At 42.9% G+C, this 19409-nt stretch overlaps 1 protein-coding gene across 1 annotated transcript in view; it reads right to left on the reverse strand.

The window, feature by feature from the left end:
• The window catches only part of CFAP47 (cilia and flagella associated protein 47), a 2858849-nt gene that overhangs the window by 2180829 nt on the left and 658611 nt on the right, over positions 1 to 19409 (reverse strand). Inside the window, exon 32 of the mRNA XM_078657910.1 lies at positions 14686 to 14826. Coding sequence (XP_078514036.1) covers positions 14686 to 14826 — 141 coding nt within the window. The remainder of the gene's footprint in view (positions 1 to 14685; positions 14827 to 19409) is intronic.

Here is a 19409-nt window from a genome sequence, read left to right on the forward strand (position 1 = left end):
CAGAGAGAGGTGGCCTTGAGTTCGGCCCGTGAAACTTTCGTGCTTCACATAGCGAACACCCGTACAGAGGTGCACACACTTTTCAATTCAGATTTGCCTTTCAAATTCAGCAAGATGGTTCCGACTATCTTTAACGCATCCTCCACAAAGTCCCTGGCGCACTTTTTTAAAGTTGTTACCAGTGGTCTCGTGACTTCATTTGAGAAAATCTTTGGACTCATCCCTGCTTCCTTTCATTCTATTTTCTCCACTCTGGTTCGTGGATTGGCATTTTTACTTGCATTACCAGCGGACGCTCTTGTGCTTTTTTACATTTTTAAATATGGATGTCCCTCCTATGCAACCTCCCACCCTGCAGCTGCTGACACTGTTCCGCAATCGCATGCTAGAATATTATGGCACAATGCCGTTGGCGATATTAAGCACGGCATATGGATTATCTTTTCGATTCTCCTACTTCACCTGTGTCCAGCCTGTATTTCACTGCCTGACCTGTGATTTCGATTGGGCCATTGATTTGTGTCTCTGCGGACCGGTTTCTCCTGACGTCGACTTTAATCAGCTGATGACTCCTATCATTACTCACGAGTTGGTTTGTCCTGGCGAAAGGATTATGGCTGTGGCATTGATGCATGGACTACTTGGTCCCTGGAATTTACTGGCGGCAGCACAGTCTTTCTTGGAACAGAGCTTTCTTGAAAACCCACCGAGCTGTCCTCTGATGGTGATAGAGGATCCGGTGCTGGGAGAGCACGTATGTTCTTTTCCGCTTTTAAATTGGATGGCTGAACTGTTTTCGGATGAAGACGGTGACTTCCTATTGGAGGCTGTTGCAGCTTATTTTGCATACACAGTTATGTCATAGACCTTTTTCATGTTTGATATGCTGAGTACTAGCATTTCATTGACAATTCATTGACTTATTTGTCAAGTTTTTATTATTTACCTTGCCTATTGGCTTAAGACTCGATAAAGTACTTGGCTGTTTTATTTTTCTTTAGCATTAAATTTTCCTAGTTTTTAATGCTTTACCTTGCGGACCGTCCACATATAAACTTGCAATCTGCTCTCATGAGATGGCACTTCTATTATCTTATTCAGTTCGTTTCCGGATCATGGGGAGGTGTCATCTAGGTCCTGGATATCTTTACACCGTGTTAAGTTAGCATGGGCTCATTACCGGTTTAAACGCCATTTTTCCTTTTTTGCAACTTCTGCACACGACACTTAGTTGTTGCTTTAGCTTTCCACCTAGTAGTTCATCGTGGTTTACATGAGAATAATATGTTATTGCTCTACTATCTGCTTTGCTTGTTAAACTATATCTGTACAGCGAGTGCTAAAGTTTCAAGAACAACACGATACAGAATTGTTATGAGGTCTGATCTCCACGACTTCATACTCATAACATAAGTGCAACTTCTGCCAATTCTGGGCATGAGGCGGGTTTTATATTGCTTTGCCGAACACACATACACAACAGTTGATGCGGCTCACATGAAGAGAGAGCTGGTGTATGCTGATGTGATTCCTTCAAATCTAAGACACTAAAGTATGGGCACGCCCTAAACCAACACAAAGAGACCTTCTTAGCAAATAATATAATATGTGTATTAGGGAGGGTGAGATATAAGCAGCCGCGGGCCGTGGAGGGAGTTACGGTGAGGCAGGGAGGCGGGGAGGGGGAGAAGCAGGGTGGAGCCCTCTCTACCTTGCCCCTCCCCCTCCCCGCCTCCCTGCCCCACCGTAACTCCCTCCACGGCCCGCGGCTGCTTATAAGTGTTGCTAACTCTTATTCATTTACAGCATGTTAACATACTATCACCATTCGCTTTTTATGTACTAGTAACTATGCTGGTAATTTTGCTACTGATAATATGTGTACTTGTATTATCTAAGATACTACGCCTGTGAAGACGGCATTAGTAAATAAACATTTCAAATACACATGTGTTCTTCTTAACTCCATGTTCTGGTTTCTAAGAAATATATAACGACCGACTGTTCATGAGTTCCACGTATCCTGAGGTACTATAAGTTCATATTCTGGATTGTCTAAACATTGAGAGTTTGTTATATCCAATGTGACACTGTACCTAGCTTGCTAAGGAGTTTTTGATTACTAACGTGAGTTTTGGGACACCCTAATTCGCCGAGGTTCCAATCCTCTGTCCACAGTTCTGTGTGAGAACAGAAACCCTGCGACAGGGGCACCCCCGACCCTTGCTGGAGCTTCATCACACTTGCGATACAACTCCAGCAATGCGCCACCTTTACGGCACAGATACATCACGCATCTGTGCTGTTTTTGCCCCATGATGCGTCGCATTGTAAATGCAGCACACCATAGGTGACGGAACAGCGGCACAGAATGACTAACACATCCCTGGTGATGCGCCAGTCATCATAAATGTATCCCTATGCTTCTTATCTTGTTAGAGATGAACCGCCATATGTATCATCAAAGTTTTTTGCATTTCCTAAATAGCGAACTTTAAGGAATAAATAGCGATTCTTTACCATTCCTAGTTTGCGATGAGCTATTTGCTAATTACAAATTACCCATTCATTTCCTTCATTTCCATAGGGCGGTTGGACTCACTTTTAGCTCGAACGGCTGAATGGATTTCCACGAAACTTGGCAAAATTGTAGGGACTGGTAGCCCGATGTGCCTTTGCTATGTCTCAAGATATATGCTCCAGTGGTTTTTACGAAAATTAACTTTGAAAAATATATATTGGGCTACATTGGCCTATATATATGTTGGAGCCCAAATGTAGCCCAATGTAGCCCAAAGATGGCCGCCAGACACACAAAAAAACAAATGTAGCCCAAATATCAGCCAGATGTAGCCCAACTATAGCCCAGTGACAGAATGACCAATCAGCTTCGCAAACCTCCGTTACGCGAAGCGGAGCGCTGTTACAGATATATATCTTTTTTTGAACGTTAATTTCTTAAAATCCACTGGAGCACATATATTGAGACCTAGCAAAGGCACATCGGGCTACCAGTCCCTAATATTTTGCCAAGTTTCGTGCAAATCCATTCAGCCGTTGGATTATTATTATTATTATTTTTTTTTGCCCCGCGGGGCCCTTTTAAAACCTCCACATCAAACCTAGGGGGTCAGCGAGGATCTACTATGCCCCCTTATAGTTATTTCCCCCTTTGTTTTGACCTCCTCTTGTCTCTCGATCCTACCGAGAGACAAGATGGCGGCCGCTACGGACTGTTTGGAATGTTGACAGACGCCGGAGAACCAATCAGCTTCGCTTCACAAAGCTCCGTTGCGCGACAAGTACGCGTCCTGGGCCGCTGCCCAGTCCGCTGTTACAGATATATATCTTTTTTTAAACGTTAATTTCTCAAAATCCACTGGAGCACATATATTGAGACCTACAAAAGGCACATCGGGCTACCAGTCCCTACAATTTTGCCAAGTTTCGTGCAAATCCATTCAGCCGTTCGGGCTAAAAGTGAGGCCAACCGCCCTATGGAAATTAACATGGGAAAAACGCGTTTTGGGACACCCCTTTTTTCTCGGCCCCCCCTTGACGAACCCCCCCAAAATTTTCAGGGGCTGCTCAGAAACAAAATGTGCCATTTTCCTGAAAATTTCAGCCAATTCCGTCCACAAACGCCAAAGTTATTAGACATAGAATTTTCAAAAATCCCATAGAGAAAAAATCCTAACTATATATACCTACTGGCGACCGCCAGTAGGTAATATATAGTGAGTTAAGCTGTGAAATAAATCCGGATTTGAAAACTGATGGTGGCCTGGACTCCGTTCTTGGGAATCGGGAACGTGTGTGTTTGGTATATATATATATATATATATATATATATATATATATATATATATATATATATATATATATATATATATATATATATATATATATATATATCTGGAAGTACAGAGAGTCCCCAGAGGGCTGGGAATAATGTTAATGCCAAACTACCAGGATGCAACCAATGAATTATTGCAGGATTGGGGAGAATGTGTACTTAATTCATCATTGGGGCTGATTCAGATTTTAGTCAAACATATTGAAATCGCCTTAAATAAAGTAAAGGAAGAGCTGCAAGAAATAGAAAAAGAACTGGGCACCTTAAAACTGAACTCAGACATGACAAAATTCAGAGATGAACTTGAAGGTCAAATTTAAAAGCACGAAGAAGTGGTTCGTCAAAGGAAGCATACGAAATTTGTGCGTGACACAATTGACTACTCGGAAGGGAAAACTTTACCTTCGTTCGAAAATTTTACTCCTTTAGAAAAAACACTCCATTCAACACCACAGTGAGTACATCGAGCAACTTCTCCCCACTGGCCTCGACAGATGTGAGTGAAAACGAGGGTGCCACAGAAGGAATTAAGCAAACTTTTTTAGGCAATATGCGCCTGGTTATGCAGCAAAAACAATGGGAGCAAAACCGGGAAACGCAAAAATTCCAAAGAGGAAGAGCAAGAGGATGCCAGTGGCAAGTAGGAAACCGCAACGTAGAGGAAAGAGGAGCAGGCGCGTCTTTGGACAGGATTGGAGCAACCACCAGAGTATGAGGCAAAGGAAGGAGAAGTAACCAATGAATTACAAGTAGTCAATGTATCCACTCGCACAATGACAAACAGAAACATCGCTACTACAAAAAGGAATACATTACTGTCCAGCACAAACAATGAACATGGCGCAGATCAGGATAGATTTATATCTATATATCAGAAAAATCAAATTGGGCAAATTCTTTGCAGAGAATAAGAACAAAAAGAAAGAGGAGATTTCTATACAAAAGTCTGAATCAACCCTAAAAGCTAAGGAATCAGAGGATTATTTGACACTGTTGAATCTTAATGCCTTGGAAGGTGAAGAGATATCATTAAACATGGCATTTCCCCAAAAGGGAGCAGGACTAAGTGATAAATGCCCCAAATCCAAATTCTATCCACAATTACCACCAGGGAACAAAGTGGACCTCTTTCAGGAAGCAATCATCCAAGATCTGTATAATCTAAAGAAGTCAACTCATAAGGATAACCTGACAAAAACTGAGAGGGAGGCCTTTAAGAACTTGGCATCAGATAAGGAGATAGAAAATAAAACCGCGGATAAAGGCGGAAATATTGTTATCTGGGGAAAGGAGGCATATGTCACTGAAGCATACAGGCAGTTGGAAGACACAGTGTATTATGAACGGTTACAAACCAATCCCACATCTCACATCAAGGGTGATCTTGACTCAAAACTACAGAAATGGAAGGCTCAAAATCTAATTGACGAGGAGGAAAGAAAATATTTAACAGTAGACCACCCAATGATGGCTACTATATATTTTCTCCCAAAAATACATAAAAACAAAGACAATACACCAGGGCGACCAATCCTGTCGGCCAAAGATTCATTACTAGAACCGGTTGCAAACTATATTGATTATTTTTTACAGCCATTTGTACAACAGTTAAGTTCTTATGTAAAAGATACCAGCCATGTATTGAGATTGTTAAAGGACATCAAGTGGAAGGAGACATATCGACTGATAACGAAGGACGTTATTTCACTATATACCACCATTGAGAATGATGTAGGCCTAGCAGCCAACAATTATTTTTTATGTGAAAGAAGTTTCCATCTAAAAAACCATAATGCAATGCTTATGGAGATGATGCAAATATGCTTGTCTGAAAACATCTTTCTGTTCGGTGAGGAAATCTTTCGACAAAAAAGTGGCACTGAGATGGGATTTTCCTTCAGTCCAAATTATGCATGCCTACTAATGGGATGGTGGGAACAAGAGATTGCCTGGAATCCCAAACATCAAACATTTGTGAAGAAGATAGTAAGTTGGATGAGATTCATTGACGACTTGCTAATCATATGGAATGGTACCAAAACTGAATTTCAAGAATACTTCAATATCCTGAATGAAAGTTTGAATAATCTAAATTTCACTTATGAATTGAGCAATCAGAGGATTGTGTTTCTGGATATTGAGATTTATATAAATGGTATCGACATACAAACCACCCTACATAGGAAAAGTACAGCCACAAATGCAACATTACAGGCAACCACTTTCCATCAAGCTTCATTAATAACAGGCATACCATATGGAGAATTTCTTCGGATCCGGCGAATTTGCAGTGAAACAACTGAATGGACAAAACATAGCAACATTGTAAAACAAAGATTCAAGAACAGAAAATATAACATCAAAGTCATCAACAAGGGCTGGTCCCGTGCCAATGAACAAATAAGGGAAGAATGTTTGAAACCTAAACCTCCATCAGTGGATGAAAATCTGTTTAGAGAAAGACAAATCAGATTGATTACAGATTTCACACAAGATTCAAAGGCAATCATGTAAATACTGAGAAGAAACTGGAACATCTTAAAATTGGACAATACATTGTCAAAAATTGTGGGAGATCACTCAATAGTAATCTATCGGAGAGCACGAAATTTGAAAGACCAACTCATGCATAGCCATTTCAAGGGAAAAGAACAAAAAGAAAATTGGCTACAGAAAAAAGGTTTCGTGAAATGTTTTAATTGTAAGGTCTGCCAAATAGCGAAACTCACAATACAAGTACAAATGGCAAATAAAAAATACTGGAATATACGGGAAATAATTACATGTAAGAGCAAGTTTGCAATTTATGTAATTGAGTGTCCATGTCCTCTTAAGAATATAGGAAGCACCACATGTGGATTAAAAAAATGAATTTTGAAGCACACCCGTGCTACAACAAACAAGGACAGAGGCAACGCAGTTGCAAAGCACATGGAGATTGCCCATAACAGTGACTGGAAATGTCTGAAATTTTATGGAATAGAGACAGTCCCCCCCACATGTAAGAGGGGGAAATAGGGAGAAAATACTCCGTCAGAAAGAATCCAAACACATTCTCAATGCGCGGAGCATGACTCCTTTTGGACTAAATCAATCTGAGGAATTATACATACATTTGTGAGTTTCACCGACTGAATGGTCAAATAATCTTAAAAAGAACACAGTAAAAACAAGTAAAAACACATATATGCGCAAGTAATAAATGGGCCCCAAAAAAAATACTTTATTGAACCTAAAAAATCGGAGGCAAAGAAGAAACAGCTTATCAAAATAAAAATATTGATTGAAGTGAACAGTGTGCACTGCTCTAAATGGATGTAAATGAGGCATTTTTCGAATTAAAACAATGGAAATCGTATCGTGAAAATGTATTGGAACATGGAACTATTAAAAACTATGTAAATAAATAAAATGCTGATTTGTTAAAACAGCATAATCATCTATTTCCTTAAAAATGAGAGGCAACATCACGTATATAAAAATGGAATCCGATGTCACCTTACTCCACATCTGGATTCTCTCTATAGAAATACTTCTCTCTGGTGTCTATGTTTGAGCACAGGCATTGGTGAAAGCAAGTCAGGCAACGTCTGCAATGGTTCAGAGGACTTCAGCACCTGTTCAGAAGATGTCAGTGGCACCGGAGAGGAGCAGTGCGACGTTGGTGTGGATCCAGTCGGTATTGGCAGAGACTCAACTGACACCAGAGACTCTTGCTAAACCTCTTCCCTTTGTGATGATGTCATCTTTCTCAGCACTGGAGGGGGCCAGTTAACTTGAGCCATCAGCATAAACGGCAAGGGTGGAGCTTGCTGGTACGATTCCGGAAACCCCAATGAATAGAAAAGCAGACCCATGTGGCATGCAGGGGCACTAGATGGAATCACAGCTCTAACATAGCATTCAGAAAACTCAACAGGCCAGAGTTGGGAATGCTGGACCTTCCTGCTCCTGCCTAGGCCAAGGCTGTGGCAGAAATCGAGGAAGTACTGGATCTGATACTAGCTCCGGGACTCCAGGAGGAGTTAAGGCACTTGGACTCGAGGGTGACACCGGAGCGTCTCTCGGAGATGGAGTCAGAGATGCCTCACCTCTGCTTCGAGAGTCTTCGAATCCGGGGACACTGACCTTGGAGAGTAATTTCTAGAACACCGAAACTGGGAATCAAGACGTAGCTTCTGCTTCTTTGACAAAGTCAAAGAATGAGGAGACGGCAACTCCAACCGAGTATGACACTTCTGAAAATCTACTTTTCTCCTTCCTCACCTGGGCCATAAACAGCTGTGTCTAACTCTCCTTCAATGCCTTAGGATACATTTTCTGGCATGAAGAACAGGGGTCGACGTAATGGCCTGAACTCAGACATCCTAGACAGTCGTCCTGTTGAACAGTGATGGACATCAGAACTCAAATTCCCTGAAAGGCTCAAGCCAGAATTTTGTGGAGGATACATTCTTTTCTGTAACAACGTTGCCATTCCCTGGAAAAAGTTTTGCTAGACTCGTCACAAAACGGACAGCCTAAGAAAAAAATGTTACACGTCAAGAACTTGCATTAAAGGGAACCGACTTCAGCACGCCGACAAGAGCTTCTTATGGCTCCAATGAAGTCACGCAGAGTCACATGCAGAGCCGTGGCATTATGACGTTCTTGTTTATGTGGGAGAGTTGTAAAGAAAAGTTTCCATAGAATATTGGCCCATTGAAATATTCAAAAACGGAGGAATCCACAGGTAGATGTATCCATCAGAAATAAAGATTGGTTCTCTCTGAAATATCACAAGATGTTTGGAAACCTCTGACCTCCACATGCACCTTGGTACTGGAGGAAGGAAAAACTGAGAGTGCAAAGTGCAAAAGCGTTTCCCTTTCTCTTAAAACTGATTTCAGGAAACCCCAACTTTGTTCCCATAAAAGGGAAAAAAATATTTTCCAGTCCTGACAATACATCTTTGTTCAGTCCCAGTTATATGTATAAGGGTTTAAAGGACTCCTGGTCTTATACAGCAGCATTCAATCCCCCCACCCCCAAAAAAAGTTTCCAGTATACCCAGCTATTCAAATGCAACTCTCAGGTAGAATTGGTCACCAATATTTCTAACATATCCTAAGAAAATTCATCGACCAGAGTTGGCTGTCCCTCGTGGTGCTCCCATCACAGAGCAAGAACCTACAAACTTTGCCTCAATATTCTTATCCCCAGCGACACCGGGAACCATCTCTCATGTGGACACTACTTATTGGCAGTGTTGTCACCTGTAAAGTGTCACCGTCCTCTTAAGGTGTACACCATTTGTAATGAAATCCAGTCACGTAAAGATGATGGAGTATCACTTACCACTTGATCAAGTAGTAGTTGTGCTGAATAATGTTGAGGAACATAATGTAGGCACAATGATTTTGTTGTCTAGCAAATTCATCTCATATATCATCTTCCAGCTTAACCCACAGTACTGCAGGACAGGAAAACTGTAGAGCATTCTCTGCACATGGTGGTCGTAAAGTTGTGGATGATGCATGCATGCCAAGGAATAACTATTTACTTACCAATGGTAGTGCTCTTTCAGGTGGATATATTCTAACAGCAGATTCCTCACCTTGTGACATTCTACCAGGCATTAGAGTACGGTGGCTCTGCACTGATGTTGTTTTGCGCTGGAAGCGATGAGTTGGGTCATATAAGCGCCACCCAGGGGCACGAATGTCATCTGCTTTTGAAGGTTCATCTGCACCCTCAGCCGCAGTGAGGAATCTGCAGTTACACAGAGTATCATCAAGAAAGTGTATTACCTGAGGTAACTAACTTATCCATCTGTTGGAAATTTCTAACCGCAAATTGATATCAAAGCAGTACCTCCCCGGGAGTAGGGTCTGTGGAATGGTTCTGATGAAATAGTCCTAAAGGGCTGAATGGGCAAAATGTCCATCTCATCAGACCTATCAAGGCACTAATGCTTCATGAATGTGTTCACTGATGGCCACGAAACAGCAATTGAACAGTTATCCAGGACTGGTACTCTGTGTGCTAGAGATGTAGTCTTGGCTCAGGGGGAATGTGCTCTTAATCTTTCAGGTGGCTGCTTCTCCACTAGTCCGTTGCACATTTTTATGCAGATGGCTATCAGCTTACAGATGGTTCTTTTCTGCAGTGCCTTTTTTTTCCAGAGAAACCTGCCGAGTTGATCACCCTCTGAATGGTTCTTTACTCCTCTTTCAAGGGTTGAGGCAAGGTGGAGAAAGGTAGAAGGGCGCTAGCATGTCAAACATTGAAAGGTGTTACTACTTTTGGAAGAAATGCAGCTGGAGTTCTCAAAAAGCATTTGTTAGCACAAAAAGTTGTGTAAGGCCGCTAGACTGACAGTGGTTGTAGCTCATTCACATGAAGAGCTGATGTTAATGAGACAAAAAAACAGTTTTCAGGGTCAAGAGACATAATGAAACACTATGGCTCAAAGGGAGTGCACATTAAAAAAGTAAGAACCAAGTTCAAAGGGCTTGTAGGGAAACATGTTATAGCTTTTAACAAATCTCTTCACAACAGATGATTTAATGCAAAAGATTTAAACAAAGAAGGCTGATCCAGCAACTTTAAAAAAAAAAGAGACAGACAAATAAATAATCTTTAAGCGTGCCCAACGCAAGTCCTTGCTGGGCAAACAACAAAACAAACAACACTTCCGACAGCTTAAGTTGTAGTAGGTCAATCTGATGGGTGCTGCACCAATCTACTAACTTAGCCGAGCACACTGTATTAACTGATTTCGTAGATGAGTGACTGGCTGCCAGAATAACATCAAAGAATTTATGAGGAACATCGAAGGAGACTAGCTGCCGACACTCATTCTCCACGCATGGAGGTGAAGAGTTAGAAGGCCTGGGTGCAGGACCCTGCTCTGTTTTTGTAACAAATAATTTTCCTGAAGAAACAGATTGATTCGAGGACAGATGCTCATGCCCAGTAGTTGGATACCACACTTTCTTGGCCCAATCTGGAGGCACTAGGATGACTTGGGGCTGGTCACTCTTGATTCTCTTCAGAACATGAGCCAATAGGGATAGAGGCGGAAAGACATACAGGAGTCCAGAGCTCCATTTGAAGTGGACTGCATCTCCAAGAGAAACCCTTCTTGTGAATTCTAGCTTGTAAAAAAATGACATTAAACATTCTCAGTGGTGACAAAAAGATTGAGCCCGGTTTACCCCTATTGTTGGAAAATGCACTGCACCAGTCCAGGATAACTGCCATTCATCATCCGCGAGGTATCGGTGACTGAGGTTGTCCATACAGGCGTTTAGAGATCACGACATGAGAAATGGCCTGGTGAAGCAGCGATGTCCAGAGGAACAGAACTCCCTGGCACAGGACCCAAGGCTCCACTTTGCCCTGCTTGTTGCTGTAGTACATGGCAGTAATGTTGTCTGTGAGAACCTGTATTAGCCTTCTCATGATGGATAGTAAGAAGGTCTTAAATGCCAAGTGGATCCCCCACAGCTCCACCAAAAATGATGTGGAGGTGGGTTTTTGCCGGCGACCAGAGACTTCTAATCACCACCTCTCTCGGGTGGCCACGCCAGCCCAGTAGTGATGAATCTGGCAGCTCTTGTTGGGTATCAGGAGGAGTCTGCTACTGGCCCTGTCACAGCCTAGTAGCCACCACTGAAGATCTTTTGTAGTTTCCTTCAAAACCTGGATGGAATCCGAAAGGTTTCCTTGGTGCTGTGCTTACTGGAACTTCAGGTCCCACAGCAAAGCTTGCATGTGCCATTTGGTGTGGTTGACTAACAGGATGGAGGTGGCCAACAGAACTAGCAGCATCAATGCCATCCTCACTAAGATCGAAGACAGGGGCTGAAATATAATGATAATAGCCTAAATGTCCTGAACTCTCCGCTCTGGGTAGAAAGCACAAAACTGCACTATATCCAGAATGGCTCTGATAAATAGAAGTGTCTCTGAAGGAGGCAGGTGGGACTTTGGCACATTGATAGTAAATCCCAAAAATATTAGGAGGTTTGCCATTGACTGCTTGTGCTGAGCCCGCCCTCAACAACCAATGGTCAGGTTACAGGAAGACTAGTACATTCCGACCTCCAAAAAAGCACTGCGACCGCCACCATCACTTTCGTGAATTACCAAGGGGTACTGGTAGGCCAAAGAGGAGCAGCAGATACTGAAAATGCTCTAGGCCCATGTGAACTGCACATAACCCCTGTGGGCTTACAGAATATGGAAATAAGTGTCCTGCAGGTCCAACCCTACCATTCAGCCTCTGGGATCCATGGTAGACAAACCTGGGCCAGGATGAGCATCTTGGATTTGTTATTCCTCAGAAAGGAGCTGAGAAGGCTGAGATCTAAAATAGCGGTACAAAGGGGGTGGTGATGGACGGAGCATCAGAACCAATCAAACATTCACACCCAGTCAAAAGATCTGGGTTTGATCCATCACCGTTCTTTAGCCCACTCTGCCACCCCAGTTCAGACATGGCTATATGCAAATCAGTCTGACCCTGTGCCTCATCGGAACAGTCCAGCCCGAACTGCCAAGCCATGCCTTCCCTGGACCGGAAACAAGCTTCCGAGGACCGGTTTCTGGCATTCCAGCCGTCTTCAGCCCGGCTTGCTTGAATCCAGTGGCAAAGTGAGCAAGGGACTCACATCTGAGCATACCCTGCCACACTTATGGCGGCCAAAAGCGGTACAAAAGGGGGTGGTGATGGACGGAGCATCAGAACCAATCAAACACTCACACCCAGTCAAAAGATCTGGGTTTGATCCATCACCGTTCTTTAGCCCACTCTGCCACCCCAGTTCAGACATGGCTATATGCAAATCAGTCTGACCCTGTGCCTCATGGGAACAGTCCAGCCCGAACTGCCAAGAGGAATTGCACAAAACGGTGGCATCTTCTTTAATAAATATTCAGGGCAGGAGTAGTTCTGGCACAAGGCTCGTCTGCCCCTGACTCCCTGAGAGTGACCCTGCATATATTACAACGGGCGCAGCAAAATCCCTGCGAGCACACGAAATTCCGCTTGTTCGCAGAGATTTCTTGCTGTTTCGCTGAATTTTGTGGAAGGCAACTCCGCAAATTCTGCCCATCTCTAGTTATGGGCTCTATTGTAAGCAAAGTAACTCACCCATCGATACCCGTTTACGTCATAAATGTTAGCTCCAACTACTGTGGAATATGTTCCTCTTCCCAATGAGCACCAGTGCCACTGAACCCGATCAACTAATGATAGCAGCACACCTGTTAATATACCCCAATTGCCATTCATGATCAAACGGACGCATGGGCGAAGTGGGAAGCTACACTTTCAAGACTTTTCCTAAGGTGGTCTCAAATGTAGCTAATTTACTAGGAAAAGTGCTTAATCGATAGACAATGTAAATTACCTATCATTGAAGATTTAGGATAGCTGTGTTGGGAGTTTCTATTTTTTTTATATTTGACAGTATGTATAAACATACTTTGTTCTTTTGACTTCCCATACTATTTGACAATTATAATAATAAAAAAAACAAGTAGGAGAAGGTGACTTTATGAGGTTTTTAAAAGGCTCCTGATTATAAAAGGAAACTTTATGAAGGGAACAGTGCTCGATAACATAAACAATCATTACAAATTTGTACTGGAACTACTGTTACATGATCAGAACAAGATTTGATGTAGCTTCACATTGATTCAGCTGTGGTTTAATTAACCACATGGTAATATGAGCTTCTGTCTTTAACTGGTACCAGCACCATTCTTCTGGACCAGTTTTTTCTCTGCATTTAGTCCAGCGACCCGTGGAGGTCCACAAAGCCTTCTTAGGGGGTCTATGACTGCTTAGAAAATTAAATTATATCAATATATTCATAAAATGCATATAAGTAAAGAAGTAAGATGAAACATTGGAGGCTCTAAAAGTTTTGTTAGTATCGTCAGTTTGATTCATGGGAGCTATGCAAATGCATCAAACAAGCTATTGAATAGAAGAGCAGTGGCCACAATTGAATTTAGAAAAGATCCAACATTCTCATTAAAATGAAAAATAATAATTATATTTGCTTCTAGTAATGATTCGGTGGGGGGCTCCAGAATCCTGTAATGATTCCGTTGAGTGTCCCCGGGTTCCAGTAGTGATTAAGTAGGGTGTCCACAGAAGTCAAAAGGTTAAGAGCCACTGTTCTAGACTATTTAGAAAACATCTGGAATAAACAAGTTAACCATTAACAGATAGTGTACACATTTGCTGCCCAAATGAAGTGTTCCCCATGGGACTACTCCAAATCAAGCAACCAAGAGCAAACCAAATCAAGGAATTGAAATAGATCTGTGTGGTTTCCAGCCGTACTGGCAACCTTCTGAGGTTAAGTTTCAATGCCCAGCACAGTGTCCATAAAAAAAAGTTAATCTCACGAGGCCTTTAACAAAATCAAAGGAGGCTTGCTAGATTTGACCTAAGTCCATCATCTTATGGACTGCTGAGAAGTAATTGTGAATCTTGATGTAATACACCTGTGGAAAACTGTCAGGAACTGACTGAGCTGGCTTTTTCCCTGGAAGGTGAACCAGGTCCTGTCTGATGGAGCAGTACAGAAACTGCCTTTAGAAGACTATATATAGACTGTACATAGTCACAAAGCAAGCTGTGCTGCATAAGCAACGTTTACATATCACTGAGAATCTCATTAGTGTGTGCATAGTTGAAACTATATCGGTCAGTCTCACAATAGGTGGTATTCTCCTGTGGATTCATTTGGCATAAAATGGCAGGTAAATGTTCCTTATTAAAAGATGTCCAATGAACATTACTAATTAAAAATACACCAGGAACCTACTTTGTAGATCTGCAGCAGCACATCTGTCCACACACGCTTGCTCAAAGCCTCAAAGGTGCTGTCTTCCATATCGAGTAAAACAGTTTTCCCAGTCGTGTCCACGTTCCTAGATGAAGAACTCTGAAGCTCGTTAACCTGGGCCTTAAAAAAAGAAAAAAATATTTACTTTGATACCAAAAATGATCACATAAGACATGAAATAGGCACCAAGACCAATTAGTAGAGCTATTTGTTGGTTTGTGCAAATGGCAGAGTTCAATTTAATATAAAGCTATAACAAGCAATAACACAAATATAATACACTTCATCAATATACATTTCATATACCAGCCTTTATCTAGCATATTAAAAAACAATTATACCCATAAACTAAAAAATATTGCTCTTCCGTTGAAATATTGACATTTGGTGCCATATTTAAACTCTTTAAATAGGGTACTAAAGTGAACAGTAGCAACTATAGGCTTCAAGGTTTCATCAGCATCAATGAACACCATATAGACTGACATATCTGGTTTGTGTTTTATATTACAATAAACTATAGCCTGCATATTGCGCGTCAACAGAAAAAAAACTGCTCCAATGAAAACTGTTTATTGCTGTTCAACGAATTTTAAAGATAGAGACGGTAAATCTTTTTTATTAAATTTCCAGACAGTCTCCAGAATGCCCTGTTCAGAAGTGCTTAATTTGTACAAAAATCATTGTAGGAGCAAAACGTTTTTTTGAGGGTCCCAGCGCTGTGCAATGAGGCAGTTGTAGAATAACAAGGCTACCTAGTCTTGATTCCACCTCATGCCTCATGTTCCCCGATCTACAGTTCCTATCTTGTTACCTCACCCTTGCAGGGTTTTTTCAACCCTGCTTTTTTAGGTCTCGCTGGCGTTGCAGGGCGAAGCCCTGCCGCCAACGAGACTTATAGTCACCGTGTTTGCCTCCAAGGGAGGCAGACCTGGAGACAGACCTGTGCACGAGCCGATTCTAGTATGGGCACGAGCTCAGGTCTGTCTCCAGGTCTGCCTCCCTGAACGCGCTTCAGGCTTTGCAGGGCTGCCACAGGCACGAGCCGCACAGAACGCCAACGTGCACGCTCACGGCGTCACGCTCCTGCTCTCCCGCATCTCTTAGAAGGCTGTTCTGCGCTCCAGGCCGACTTGTGTTTTTTTGGATCCATTTCATGGTGAGCAACTAAATCAAAACAACCGTGACGTCTTATTTTATATGTGCTTGTGCAAACTTATTTTTCCCAGAGGAGGTAAGAGTTGTGAGTACTGTATGTTGCACAAAAATAGACTGAAATCATGCCCTACACCTTCATTTGAGTGGCAGAGCCTGCTTCGCACTGTCTTCAATCTCTGTTTATATGATTATTTCTTTAAGGAAAGATTGCACGCTTTCATCTCCCTCGCCCTCCATCTTGCTTTTGTAGAAGTTCAGTTCATTGGGGAGGCTTGTTGAGTTACGCAGTGTGCCAGCCCTAAGTGAGTACTAAGTGGGATGGGTCTTTGCTTTCGGGCACGGTAATAACCCAGGAAATCGCATGCTTCTACTTCCTTGCAACCCTTGAACTTCCGATGCAGGCTGACAAGGCGCCATTGCATTAGGGGCCGGAGTTAAAAGCCTAATGTTGTATTAAGAGCTGCCAGACTCTGAGAGGCCAGGGCTGGAAGGATTCTTGTCTCAGCATTAATCGCCTACAGCTGGCACGCCTGATTAACGCCAATTAATGCAGCCAGGAGAAGCAGCTGCTACCCTTTGCATGCTCTTTTGTACCCCTAGCAATACTCCTGCTACCCCTGGTCTCAGGGATCATGAAGGCAGCGTCAGGAATAGGATGGGACCCGTTTTCTACCCCGTCAGCAGCTAAATGTACCATGTTCAGAAGGTAAATGTGGGTCAAAGGCGGAGGTCAAGGTGGGCAGGAACTATTGGGATCGGAGTTCAAGCTTTTCTTTGTTTTCTACACGTAGTATATATATATATATATATATATATATATATATATATATATATATATATATATATATATATATATTCGGCTCTGCCCTGCCTATGGCTGAGTTTGTATTGTCGTCCAGGACAGACAACCAAAGGAAGAAAATAATTTCGCGAAAGGCGTGTATTGTATTGTAGCTGAATGTATATAGTGCTTCTTACCTCTGAGGAAGTGCACTAGAAGAGGGGTAAGCACACTTCACCGCAGGGAGTGTATCATGGGAAGAGTGCAGATTGTGAGTGCAGATTGTGAGTGCAGATTGTGAGTGCAGATTGTGAGTGCAGATTGTAGAGTGCAGATTGAGAGTGCAGAGTGCAGATTCAGAGTGCAGATTCAGAGTGCAGATTCAGAGTGCAGATTCAGAGTGCAGATTCAGAGTGCAGATTGAGAGTGCAGATTGAGAGTGCAGAGTGCAGATTGAGAGTGCAGATTGAGAGTGCAGAGTGCAGATTCAGAGTGCAGATTCAGACTGCAGAGTGCAGATTCAGAGTGCAGATTCAGAGTGCAGATTCAGAGTGCAGATTCAGAGTGCAGATTCAGAGTGCAGAGTGCAGATTCAGAGTGCAGAGTGCAGATTCAGATTCAGAGTGCAGAGTGCAGATTCAGAGTGCAGAGTGCAGATTCAGATTCAGAGTGCAGAGTGCAGATTCAGAGTGCAGAGTGCAGATTCAGATTCAGAGTGCAGATTCAGAGTGCAGAGTGCAGATTCAGAGTACAGAGTGCAGATTCAGAGTGCAGATTCAGATTCAGAGTGCAGATTCAGATTCAGAGTGCAGATTCAGATTCAGAGTGCAGAGTGCAGATTCAGATTCAGAGTGCAGATTCAGAGTGCAGATTCAGAGTGCAGAGTGCAGATTCAGAGTGCAGAGTGCAGATTGAGAGTGCAGATTCAGAGTGCAGAGTGCAGATTCAGAGTGCAGATTCAGATTCAGAGTGCAGATTCAGAGTTCAGATTCAAAGTGCAGATTCAAAGTGCAGATTCAAAGTGCAGATTCAGAGTGCAGAATGCAGAATGCAGAGTGCAGATTCAGAGTGCAGATTCAGAGTGCAGATTCAGAGTGCAGAGTGCAGATTCTGAGTGCAGAGTGCAGATTCAGAGTGCAGATTCAGAGTGCAGAGTGCAGATTCTGAGTGCAGAGTGCAGATTCTGAGTGCAGAGTGCAGACTGAGAGTGCAGAGTGCAGATTGAGAGTGCAGATTGAGAGTGCAGAGTGCAGATTCAGAGTGCAGATTGTGAGTGCAGATTCAGAGTGCAGAGTGCAGATTGTGAGTGCAGAGTGCAGATTCAGAGTGCAGAGTGCAGATTCAGAGTGCAGATTCAGAGTGCAGATTCAGAGTGCAGAGTGCAGATTCAGAGTACAGAGTGCAGATTGAGAGTGCAGATTGAGAGTGCAGATTGAGAGTGCAGAGTGCAGAGTGCAGATTGAGAGTGCAGATTCAGAGTGCAGATTCAGAGTGCAGATTCAGAGTGCATATCCAGAGTGCAGAGTGCAGATTCAGAGTGCAGAGTGCAGATTCAGAGTGCAGAGTGCAGATTCAGAGTGCAGAGTGCAGATTCAGAGTGCAGATTCAGAGTACAGAGTGCAGAGTGCAGATTCAGAGTGCAGAGTGCAGATTCAGAGTGCAGAGTGCAGATTGTGAGTGCAGAGTGCAGATTGAGAGTGCAGATTCAGAGTGCAGAGTGCAGATTGTGAGTGCAGAGTGCAGATTGTGAGTGCAGATGCAGAGTGAGAGTGCAGAGTGCAGATTGTGAGTGCAGAGTGCAGATTCAGAGTGCAGATTCAGATTGCAGAGTGCAGATTCAGAGTGCAGATTGAGAGTGCAGATTGAGAGTGCAGATTGAGAGTGCAGAGTGCAGATTGAGAGTGCAGATTGAGAGTGCAGATTGAGAGTGCAGATTGAGAGTGCAGATTGAGAGTGCAGGTTGAGAGTGCAGGTTGAGAGTGCAGAGTACAGATTCAGAGTACAGATTCAGAGTACAGAGTGCAGATTCAGAGTGCAGATTCAGAGTGCAGATTCAGAGTACAGAGTGCAGATTCAGAGTGCAGATTGAGAGTGCAGAGTGCAGAGTGCATATTCAGAGTACAGAGTGCAGATTCAGAGTGCAGATTCAGAGTGCAAATTCAGAGTACAGAGTGCAGATTCAGAGTGCAGATTCAGAGTGCAGATTCAGAGTGCAGAGTGCAGATTCAGATTCAGAGTGCAGATTCAGATTCAGAATGTAGATTCAGAGTGCAGAGTGTAGATTCAGAGTGCAGAGTGCAGATTGAGAGTGCAGATTGAGAGTGCAGATTGAGAGTGCAGAGTGCAGATTCAGAGTGCAGATTGAGAGTGCAGATTGAGAGTGCAGATTGAGAGTGCAGATTGAGAGTGCAGAGTGCAGATTCAGAGTGCAGATTCAGAGTGCAGATTCAGAGTGCAGATTCAGAGTGCAGATTCAGAGTGCAGATTCAGAGTGCAAATTCAGAGTGCAAATTCAGAGTGCAAATTCAGAGTGCAGATTCAGAGTGCAGATTCAGAGTGCAGAGTGCAGATTCAGAGTGCAGAGTGCAGATTCAGAGTGCAGATTCAGAGTGCAGAGTGCAGATTCAGAGTGCAGATTCAGAGTGCAGAGTGCAGATTCAGAGTGCAGATTCAGAGTACAGAGTGCAGATTCAGAGTACAGAGTGCAGATTCAGAGTGCAGATTCAGAGTACAGAGTGCAGATTCAGAGTACAGAGTGCAGATT

The sequence above is a fragment of the Lissotriton helveticus genome, chromosome 8 (assembly GCF_964261635.1).
Source record: "Lissotriton helveticus chromosome 8, aLisHel1.1, whole genome shotgun sequence".
NCBI classification, from domain to species: domain Eukaryota; kingdom Metazoa; phylum Chordata; class Amphibia; order Caudata; family Salamandridae; genus Lissotriton; species Lissotriton helveticus.